This window comes from Caretta caretta, chromosome 1, assembly GCF_965140235.1.
Source record: "Caretta caretta isolate rCarCar2 chromosome 1, rCarCar1.hap1, whole genome shotgun sequence".
Classification (NCBI taxonomy): domain Eukaryota; kingdom Metazoa; phylum Chordata; order Testudines; family Cheloniidae; genus Caretta; species Caretta caretta.
Genome location: NC_134206.1, coordinates 349,193,265 through 349,204,649, shown reverse-complemented (window position 1 = coordinate 349,204,649; position 11,385 = coordinate 349,193,265). Strand labels below are relative to the sequence as shown.

At 55.6% G+C, this 11,385-nt stretch overlaps 1 protein-coding gene across 1 annotated transcript in view; it reads right to left on the bottom strand.

Annotated features, from left to right (window-relative positions):
- LOC125630569 (uncharacterized) overlaps positions 1–11,385 on the bottom strand; it is a 48,129-nt gene that overhangs the window by 13,438 nt on the left and 23,306 nt on the right. The window contains exons 6-13 of the mRNA XM_048836732.2: positions 10,467–10,528; positions 9,752–9,910; positions 8,948–9,133; positions 8,128–8,230; positions 7,403–7,544; positions 6,158–6,341; positions 5,779–5,878; positions 4,548–4,666 (exon numbers count right to left, since the gene is read on the bottom strand). Coding sequence (XP_048692689.1) covers positions 4,548–4,666; positions 5,779–5,878; positions 6,158–6,341; positions 7,403–7,544; positions 8,128–8,230; positions 8,948–9,133; positions 9,752–9,910; positions 10,467–10,528 — 1,055 coding nt within the window. The remainder of the gene's footprint in view (positions 1–4,547; positions 4,667–5,778; positions 5,879–6,157; positions 6,342–7,402; positions 7,545–8,127; positions 8,231–8,947; positions 9,134–9,751; positions 9,911–10,466; positions 10,529–11,385) is intronic.

The window sequence follows — 11,385 nt, the reverse complement described above, 5'->3', positions numbered from 1 at the left end:
GGAGTTGGGAGGAGGCAGTCTTTCCAGTTGTATGGCATAGCCCTTTTCCATGATCTCCAAGACCTGTTGGTCTGATATAACCTGCTTCCATGTGTTGATGAAGTGGGCTAGCCTGCCTCCAAAGGAAAGGGTAGAAGAGTGCTGGTTGGTTGGTTCTTGACTCTCAAAGGTCTCACCAAAACAGAGGGTGGACTTGTCTGGGATGAGGATGCAGGCGGTTTAGATTTGGAACCTTGTTTGAAAGGCCTCTTTCCAGAATGGCTCTGTGAGGCTGCACCTTGTTGACGTGTGACTGGATGACCGAAGGTTGGGGTAATGCTGCTGCCTCCGGTACTGGCAAAAGGACCGGAGGGCCTCCTTTGAGTAGATGGCATCGACCCCAAAGATTGAGTTGTTGATCTCATCTCTTTTAGTTTTACCAATGGTCTTTTCACAGAAGAGACCCTCCACTCCAAGACGACGCTCTCCCAGCTGACTTCGAGCATCCATAGCTAGGATGGAGGATCAAAGCAACGCACGTTCCTGATGGTCACACCTGATGCCAACGCTCTGACATCAGAGTCCAAAGCACTGAAGGAAGCCCTGAGGGAGTGTCTAGCTACTTTCTGACCCTTCAATAAGATGGCATCTACTGGCTGTGTCTGGTCATCAGGCAAGACCTGGAGAAAAAGCAACACTCCCCCACTCTGCCCCCCATTGATGGAATTGGTAATGGGCCAGGACTGCCAGATAATTTGCCACCCTAACATGGAGGGAGAAGGAGGAGGACATCTTTCTCCCCCTTCCCCCACTGGAGTGGAGTGTAACTGTCCAGACCCCCTGTTGCTGGCAGCAGCCAGCATCAATGAATTCGGCACAAAGCAGGTATGGAAGGAAGATTCCCTTCAGAAGGAATCTGGTATAGTTCATTAGAGATGGGTTGTCAGTGGGCCCCGCAGAGGTGGCTGGCCCTCACAACTCATCCAGGACAGGAAGAGATATCCTACTCTTCGCAGTGGCACTGAGGATGTAAGATACTGAGAAGTCTCTTCCTCCAGTACTGTAGGGAGATTTGAGTGGACACCATGGGATTCCCTAAGTCATAGAAATGCACAGCATCCCCAGAAGGAGAAAAGCCTGATGCCACCCCTGCATTTGGTCGAGTGATAGGTACAGCTTCACCATCAGGTCCTAAAAGCTCCTGTCCAAAGAGAGCAGCTCTCTCTTCATCCTCCTCAGACAGAGAGTCCCTGGTCTCTCTGTAGTGTCAATGGAACTGGGGGAGCAGGATCGGAGGATCCCTGGGCTTAAAGATTTCTTTGCAGATGAAGTGTTCCCTCTCCATCCATACGGAGGATAAATTGGAGAGGACCTGAGGTGGTCCCTCACTAAGGCCCAAGGACTGCCAGGTCTCCCCTACTACTGGGTGTCAGGAACATGCCAATAGGGGGCAGACCAAAAGGGTGGTCGGAATCTCACTGCAGGTCAGTTCTTCCTCTATACTCCTCCTGGAGAGGGTGCAGACCTAGACCCGAGAAAGTATACCAAGGATAGTAACCGATGCAGAGGGAGGAATGGGGATTCTGCTCTTTGCTGAGGCCCTGTAGGAAGCCTAAGAGGAGGGATGAGAAAGGTCCTGGGAAGAGCCAGCAGGATCTGGTCTCTTCTTCCTAGGAAGTGATGAAGATGACAATCCTGGAACCAAGGATACATGCCTCCTTTTAGGAGCTGTGCGCCTTGCACCAGGATCCAAGGCATGCACCCGAGCAGAGAGAGACAGAACTGTCCGGAACGGGAAACGACCGCAAATCCAAAAGTTTGGCCACCATTGGATCCGATGACCCGTGTGAGCTCCTCTCTTTAGTTACTGAAGCTGGAAGTGGAACAAGTTTCTGCTTTGGAACTGTTGTGGCCTTATCAAAAAAAAAAAAAAAGAAAGGAAAAAAATCAGATGGATCTGCTAGCATTTCACGAATCAGAACTCATGCTGGTGGTCTTGCTTCTACGCTGCTTTTTCCTCGGTCTCAGCTGATGCTGCAGCGACGGTGCTGAAGGCCCTAATTCAGAGACACTGCTTACATCGGTCTTCTAGGCAACTGCAGGACCAGGGTCTCTTCCAGCCGCAGGGGCTGTGTCGGGGTTGGACTGCCGTGAGGCATGAGGTACAGCACCAGCCAGGGCAGCTGAACTGGTCCTCAACCTGTCTTCCGGAAGCGGACCAGTGGGAACCAACCACCCAGCCCTCAGTTAAGCCACACGATGCCTTGGGGCTTGACTGAGGGCTGCCAGAACTGAGTCTGGCCCAGACAGGGGCTGTGGCTTCTTGGAACCCTTCAGCTGGCTGGAAGCAGAGGAGGCCACCAGGATAGAGGCTGAACGTTTAGACCTTGGAGCCGGAGCCTGAACGGATGCAGAGGGGCTAGTGTTGAGGGCTTCCTGAAGCAGGGAGTTGCAGATGAATCTCCATCCTGGCAGGCATGCCCTATATTGTCCTCAGTACATTGGGGATGCTGAGGGGAGAGGCGGGCATGAGAGCTCTAGCTGCCACGGCTGGACGAGGGTTCTGCTGCAAGGCGCGCAGTACCCGTAAGTGGGAACGTGCCTTGCCACTTGAACACCGCCTCCTGCTCAGAGCTGTGCCCAGGGGGTATCATAGAATCATCATAGAATATAAGGGTTGGAAGGGACCCCAGAAGGTCATCTAGTCCAACCCCCTGCTCGAAGCAGGACCAATTCCCAGTTAAATCATCCCAGCCAGGGCTTTGTCAAGCCTGACCTTAAAAACCTCTAAGGAAGGAGATTCTACCACCTCCCTAGGTAACGCATTCCAGTGTTTCACCACCCTCTTAGTGAAAAAGTTTTTCCTAATATCCAATCTAAACCTCCCCCACTGCAGCTTGAGACCATTACTCCTCGTTCTGTCATCTGATACCATTGAGAACAGTCTAGAGCCATCCTCTTTGGAACCCCCTTTCAGGTAGTTGAAAGCAGCTATCAAATCCCCCCTCATTCTTCTCTTCTGCAGGCTAAACAATCCCAGCTCCCTCAGCCTCTCCTCATAACTCATGTGTTCCAGACCCCTAATCATTTTTGTTGCCCTTCGCTGGACTCTCTCCAATTTATCCACATCCTTCTTGAAGTGTGGGGCCCAAAACTGGACACAGTACTCCAGATGAGGCCTCACCAATGTCAAATAGAGGGGAACGATCACGTCCCTCGATCTGCTCGCTATGCCCCTACTTATACATCCCAAAATGCCATTGGCCTTCTTGGCAACAAGGGCACACTGCTGACTCATATCCAGCTTCTCGTCCACTGTCACCCCTGCTCAGACATGAACCCCTGGAAGGCCCATAGCACTAGTGCAGCTAAGGGACAGCAAACTGGAGTCTGCTCCTCGTGCAGCAGAGTTTAGTTCTCTTCCGGTCCCAGTTTTACCTGTACAACCCTGCTGAAGACAATGGGGCTGCACAGGAATCTGAGGAACTCTTGTGGTCCTCAGACCCTCTTTCTGGAGACTGGGCACAAGATGGCAATAGCATGCGAGCAGAGAGTCAAGCTGGGTTGAGTTTGCAGTTACCAAAAGGACTGTTCTCCCCTAAGTTAGCAGGGTAGGCTGGAGAGACTGATCTGGAACCTCACAGTAACTTTAGAGTCTTACAGAAGACTTTTAGCTCCCCATATGCCTAGTGGAAGAGGAAGCAAGGAGTCTGGGTGCGTGCAGTGGAGAGAAAAGTGATCAGATTAATAAGAGGCCTCCCCATTCCATGTGATCTCAGTCTATTCTCTCCTCAGCGGCCTCACCCCAGGCCAGGTGCAGGATGCAAGCGAGGAATTAGGAACGCCAACTCCCAGAAGCTAAGAATTGGACCAACCTGCTCTGTAACTCTGGCTGGCACACTAGAGTGTTTGAGTCCTGAAGGCGCACACAGAAAACCCTCGCACGCAGCTCAGTCCTCAGTGGTTAGTTACCACCAAGCACAGGAAAGTCTGTCGGGGTGACCACCAATGCACCCCAAGGAGTTGGCCTGTAAAGATGCAGATCTCAGGGATGCCTCCACCCCAGAGGTGGCTGCATTTCAGCGTACAGGACCAGTAGTTTTGTACAGCATTTGTGCTGTCCAGAAAAGCAAGGCCCTTCTCTTCTTCTTGAGCAGCTGCCTGCTGATCATGAGTGCAAGTTTTGCTAGTTACTTGAATTCAGAACATCTTGTACACCAGGCATCACAGAATGTCCCAGTCTAGCAAGGGACACCTTACCCCCGACTGGGTCTTTCCTGTTCCCAACCCAACCTGGAAGCCCCTGTAATGCAGGAACACCCATTTTGCAGCAGCCACCAATCTCACCTGGAGGATTCACGGATTAGCAGAGAAGTCTGGCCCTTGTTGGATACACCCTGCCCCCATCAAGGGGGCAGACGCTGCTAGGCAGCCATGGGCACTGCAAGCTTGAAGAGGCCAGTGATCAGGCAGCAAATCCCCTGCATGGCTGGGCAGAGGTATCTGCAGGTCAACAGGCCCTGTACAAGAGCTAATACACTGACTTAGGTGCCCAGGTTTCCACCTACCAAGTCAAAGTGGCAATTCTGGCAGAGGTAGTGTCCCGCTGGACTCTGGGTAATGTTCTGGCATTCACCACAGACCAGCCTCCCATAGACTTTGGAGAACAGCGTTGGAGCAAACACGCCTGTCAGGGGAGAGAAAAGGGGATTGGAATGGATCCGGGAGAGGGGGTGGGGTCACATGACACCTTCGGCTAACGCTGGCAACAAGGCCCAGGGCAAGAGGAAAAGGGTCCAAGAGAGACATCACACTTCCACTGGGAAGCTGCTCAAGACTTTGGCCACAGAGACTGAACGAGCTGCAGAGCAGAATCCCACTTTGCTGTGGGCCAAATAAGTGCTGATTCTCCTCTCCAGCAGCTGGCTAAGAGGAATTCCCATCTATCTCCCTTCATCTGGGCCATACCTAGGAGACGGGCCATTAGGGAATAAAAGTCCCTTTAATAGGCTGTTCCCAACCCACCAGGGAGCCCAAGAACAAACATCCTCTGTCCAAGGAACAGTACACACTTCCCCCACACTGCCCTGCCAGTGTGCTCTGACCAATACCCACGGCCCCACTCTCTGCACAGGAGTAGAGTTTGTGTCTTTTCAATCCCTGGCTTTTTGATAAAAAGCAACACATCCTGACTGCATGGCCACTCTGATGTGGACACCTGCCCGCTCCCAGGACTTAGGCAGAGCCAAACACATTTTAGGTCAGCCAGCCTGATGGAAGTAACAGCCCTAGGAGTCCAGGTGTCCAGTACCCAGGGGAGGTAAGAGGGGCAATACATTCTGCTCAGGGCACCCCACCTCTAGCTCTAGGAGCTGCATTATGCACAGAAGGGTGTCCCACCCAGCTCCCTGGAACTGTGCGAACCTCCCTGCAATGATGGGCCGCAGCATTTTGTGAGCAGTGTGTAACTCCAGACACTGTCCCAGATTTGCCATAGGCGCTGCCAATTGAAGGGATAGAGCGGAGATGGATCTCCGCAAAAAACCTGCCTGAAACAAGGTCATAACCCCCAGGGGATGTGCACAGGGTACATTTATCCCCCAAGGCTGAAGCCCTGCAGCAGAGCTAGGCTTCACTGGAGAGGCCTCGAGATCGGAAGATGGGGACAGGCCGTAACAGCCAAGCCCTGCACAACAGCATGGTCAGTGGATGCGGCCAATACATTCAGGTTAGGAGACGGTGCATTGCGGTCTCATTCCTGGACCCAGGGCTTCAGCACTTGGTCAATTTCTTGCTTACCTCCCACGGAGAGGAAGAGCAGGGCAGAGCTGACGCCTGCCGATCTGCTGTTAAACCTCTGCTCCTGGTGGCGGATGCCTCCAATCACCATGCACAAGCCCTTGAAAGGAACAGAGGACATTCTGTTATCATCCCGAGCCATTGGGCCACCTCACCTGGAGTGCATTTCATTGCAGCCCAGCTAGCAAGGTAACCCTGCCCCCCACTCAGTTGTGTGTCCCACGATCACTTGCACGAGAAGCGGCTTCGAAGAGGAAAGAGGTCGGCCGGGGCGAGTCTGAACGGAGCGCTTGAGAAGAAAACTGCCCGCTCCCAGGGCCCGGATCAACAGCGGAGCCTGGAGCACAGCCCCAGACCACGAGCCTCAGGCCAGACTCACCGGCACAAGGAGGACACAGCCCAGCAGGGTCCCCGTCAGGGCCGACTTCACAATCTCCTCGTAACACTTGTTCCCTTCCCGGGAGCCCTTGATCAGCGCCGTGATGTAGAAGGTCAGCTCTATGATGGAGCCAAAGGAGGCGTTCACCACAGCCCCCACCGCGAAGTTACTCTGAGCTGAAATACTAAGTCACACGAAGGCAGGGGGGTTAGCTAGCAGAGGGAGGCTCGAGACAGACCCTGGGGGGAAACAGTCGGATGGATCATTCAACATGAACAGCAGAGTTCTGGCTACTGGTGCAACCTTCTATGTTGGAGCCACATGGCTCCCAACCCTCACAAAGGGTCTTTTTTTAGGGCAAGATTGATTGTTTTAGGGAGGGTGCCGTCCTCCTCTGTCCACCAAATCTGTCCACCAGCAGGGCTGCAGTTACGCCCCTTTGTGCTGCACTCAAGCTAAAGGGAGCAGCACTGAAGTGGAAACCCGAGGATCAGCCAAGAGCTGCTGGAAGTGGGGTCCCTTCTGCAGGCAGCGCTTGGAGTCAATGCCTCAGTCCAGTGCTAGGGGGCTGGACAGCTTAGCATCATCTCGGCAGGCCTTCCCATCGGGGGTACTGCCCGTGGCCTCCCTTTCTAGGGCGGCCTGCAGGGTTAGTGTAGGAGCAGGGGCAGATTAGGGTGTTAGGGGCCCCTCCCCTCCTGCAGTCCCCCTGCTCTGCCCAGTGCTCCAGCCGGGGCTTGCCCCGCTCCGCCTAGCTGGAGTGCTGGGCAGTGGGGTGGAGCGTGACAAGCCCCCGCACCCCAACTGGAGAGGGTCTGGGCAGAGGGTGCCCATTTTTCCAGAGCCCCCAGGCCCGGGCCCCATTGGCCCAGTGGCCAATCTGCCATTGCATTGGGGGGCTGCATATTCCACCCCAGAGACAGCAGGGGCGGTGCCTGGATACAGAGCGATGAGCCAGCTACGCACAGGGACACTCCACCAGGAGTCCAAGAATCCCACTGGAAGTTCATGCCTTCAGCTGGATTGCACAGCGCCTATTGCAGGACTGATCTGCCCAAGCAGCAGCCAGGACTCCTCCCAGCAAGGAGGGGTGAGATGGGAGGGGACGAGAGTCCCGTTGTGCCCTGTTACGCCGCTCACTGGCGAGACGTCATGATGCAGCTTCGGAACGGGACTGGAAATTAACACAAGGGGTTGTTCTGAACCCCAGCCCCCTGCCGGACCTGGGAGAAGGCGCGGCCTCACCTGGCAATGGCCATGCCGATGTAGTACGAGAGGGGCATGATGGAGAGCAGCGAGAGGGTGAACTTCACAGCAGAGCTGGTGAAATAGTTGTGGCTGTCGGCGTAGCCCAGAACCAGCGTCACGATCACGAGTGGCAGCAGGTCTGCGTTGCGGCCAGTCAAGGGGCACTTCCAGGCAATGTTGTGGCTCCCGTCACAAGTACCAGAGCGCCTCGCCTGGGGATGTGCTTAGCCTCCACGCCCCAGGAGGGAGGTTTTGCAGAGGTTAAATAACCTGAACAGGGGAGTCCATGTATATGGACTGAACCCAGATCTCCCAACTCCCAGGCTTGGTCCTCAGCCACAAAGCCAACACTCACTTTTCCCCTACTACCTGGCCATGCCTCATGGTCAGAGAGCCCAAGCATCTGCTGAGCACATGGTACGCCGCTCGCACCTCTGCCAGCCTCCATCCGAGGCAGGGTCCTTCTCCCCCTACCCTGTACTAGCCATGCCAGCTGCTCTGAGCCAGCTGAAGGATTGCCTTGAGCGGATCAGGGATCTGCAGAGAACACCAGGCAGCCGAGAGGCTGCACCCACACCTCTGTAGGAGGTTCCTGTATGTTCAGTGTCTCCATAGCCCTTCTCCGCCCCAGGGGAGCCCTGGGCTGCCTGACATGCACTACCCAGCAACACCGGCGTTTCCCCAGTGCTGGCCCCGGAGCCAGGCATCCGTCTGAAGGATACTGACGGCGAAGACATTGATCCCGTCCACGGCGTATTTGTAGTAATAGGCGTTAACGGCCCGGTAGCAGCACAGAACCACTTCGGCTTCCAGCGGCACCTCTGTCTGCGGGGTCAGAGAGCCCAGGCGTTAGGTGGCTTCTAATTCGCAGCAAACCTCACTATTCTCGGCAGCGCTGGGAGAGACGTCTCCAGCTGAGGTTGCCTAAAACTTCCCATTTCCTGGTGTCCCCCAAGGAGGGGAGGATTGTTTGGACAAGGGGAAATGGCCAAGGATTCCCTGGGCTCAGGAGGCTCTCCCCTGCCCTCCTTTGTGGGATGGAGGCACCTTTAACGAGGGTCTTATCAGAGCCGCTCTACTGTGCCAGCCAGAGCTCTGGAGCAGGCTGGTCTGGAGCCCTGTGCTAGTCATGTCGACCGGCTTAGCCCTGCGCTCACCTGCACTGGTGTCAGGAAAGGGATATTGGGGGTGGCTTGAACCCAGCCATCCTCCAGGTCGCCCTGCTGGCTGCTTCCCCCCCTGGCCAGCCTAGCTCTGCATGAGAAGCAACCAACCCGCCCAGCCCTTCTGCAGCTGCTCGGCCTGCTCCTATGTCCAGGAGATTGGGAAGCATGGCACTGAGCCAAGATGAACTCTCCTCCCATGCAGATGGTGCTGGGATGAGGAGAGCAGTCTCTCCAAAGTCTTCCCAGTCCAAACACCATCCCCCCATACAGGGATGGGAGAGGTTAGCTAGTAACGGGCCACTCTCTAGATGCCAGGCACCCCCCTGCCCTCCCAAGGGGCGAGCTGGAAACACGTTCCAGTCACTGCGGAACCAACCTTCCTCATCCTCTGGACGTGCACGTGCTCCGGGGGCAGGAGCAGGACTTTGGTGACGGTCCGAGCGTTCATCTTGGCAACGGGGATGATGAACACAAAGAGCCAGGCGATGAAACAGACCAGGCCATGGGCAAGTGCGAGGACTGGGTAGCCCAGCAAGAGCCAGATATACGTGTTCACACGCCGCTGGTGGGAAGAGCGAAGCAAGGGCTGCGTGAGTGGCCACGGGCAATGCACTTCCAATCAGGAGCCATCGGGGCTCCCCAGCTGTTACTCGGATCTGCTGGGACATCAGCGCAGACCATTATGCCCATGCTTTGGTTATAGGGACCGTACAACTGGAGGAGACCTACTGGGATCCTGTTTCTCCATCTCTTGGCCCGGGGAGTATCGGGGGCAGGGATTCAGAAGCCAGAGAAGTTTCCCTGCTGGTTCGTTCCCATTCCGAGAGGGTATTCAGAGTGCCACAGGACTGCACTGATACAGACCCAGCAGCGTGAGCCAAGCCACAGCTGATCCAGAGTAGGAAGGGCCATGTCTAACTCCCATCCAGGGGTGGGGTGGGGGGCATTTAGACGAGGAAGGGGAACCCAGCTCCTTCTGGCCTCTCTGCTGCGGGAGTCAGATGCAGGCACCTACTGGGCTGATAGCTGGGGAGAGGCCTTACAACTTGAAGTCACAGCTGAGCTGGTGCGTGCCAGTTTGTAGCAGCCATCCCCTGAGCTGTCCATGCCAACAGCACAGGGAGCAGCTCGGGATGGAGCATCTCCGACTCCTCCCTCCGCCCCGGGCAAAGGGCCTTACCCAGTGCGTGGCATCAGCACGGCTGCCGGACTCCTGTGGAGTGCCGGGCACCAGGTCATGGCGGATGAGGAGGGGGGTGCTCTCTTTCGCCTCGTTTGCCTCCGAGATGACTTCACATTTGTTGAACTTGATGCTGCACTTTCGAGAGTACGTTCTGGTCTGGGAGACGGGAGAGCAGGTCTTCAGAGAGGGGCAGAGATTTGGGGGTGGGGGAGAGTACTGGAGAGGACATCAAAGGAAACCAAGAGGCAGAGAGGATTCAGCCATGAGTAAAGAAGCTTTCCTCTCCTGCAGAGGCTGGTACTGGAGGCCGAGGCTCAGGGCCTGCTCCAGCTCCCTTCGCCAATTTTACATTTGTTCTCTGCAGGTCACGTGATTGCTGCTCCACGCTGGGTCAGGGCCCTGCATTAGAGGCAGAGAACTGCACCTTCTGCCACGGAGCACGCGATCATTGCTACCACGGTAACAGAGGCCCCGAGCTGCATTAAGTACCTATGCAGGGAATCGTTCCCAACATGGCTCCTTTTCTGGCCAGGATGTAGAAGGCAAGCAAGCCAGCTTCCCCCTGGAGAGGGAGGGAGGGGGCGGGGAAGAGTCTATGCTCGTGCAGTTTTGTCAGCCAGTTGGCTAGGGATCCCCAGTTCAGAACTGGGCACGAATCCTGGCACAGTGAGGAAGCAGGTTGCTCATTTTCCACCCCACCACTCCCCTCTACCTTCTGAATCACTTTGCCAAATGGCCAGAGAAAATACCCAGCGAGTTCCCAGCACAGCTTCCCTGTGGGGAGAAAGGAGATGGCAGTCAGCTGGGACAAGGCTCCTTGGGATATTTCCCCTTGGCCGGCAAGGCGGTCCCTCTGAGCCAGAGGATTACCGAGGCTGTCCTGGGGGATGGGCCTTGCCTAGATGGAAGGGAAGGTGACCTGCCCTCACCATCATGATGAGTGCTGGGTGGAAGGAAGCTCACGGCTCGCTATGAAGCGCTCCTGCAGTTTAGCCTAGCTGTTTCTGGGGAGAGGCGAGGCAAGACCGACAGGGTCCAGGAGACAGGACTCTTGCACCAGAAGCAAACTGCCTGCAGTAGCCGCAGAGCTAGAATGGAGGCAGAGCATCCTTCAGTTCTCTGGTCATTGGTAAGGAGACGCTGACTCCTTCCCCCAACAGTTCACCCTGGGGCTTCTGACCCATGGCCACCAACAGCCTTTTGGTCGGAGGTCCTACTACCTACCAGGAAGGGAAGAGGAGACCATGTGTCCAACGGAAACAAAGAATTACCCACGAAGGCCATCCCATCCTGTCTACCACCCTCCCTTGTTGCACTAGGCTGCCTAATCCTTTCTGGGGCCCTGGAGAACAGGAAGTGAAGTCCCAGTGGATGGTGGCCCTTGGCCTTTTCATCCACATAGCGCCTGATTAAATCCAGCCACCCCGGAAGAGAGGAAATACCATTTTACAGAGGGGGAAGATGAGCAGGGTTTAGTGATTTGACTTCATGCCCCAAGGGGAGTGTGATCACAGCTCTGGGAGTAGAGCCCAGGAGTCCTTGCATTCAAGCGGTGGCATACAACTTCTCACACTCCCATGAACGGTTTATAGGGGTCTGCAGGCAGGTTTGGGAAGCCGGCTTTTGGGGAC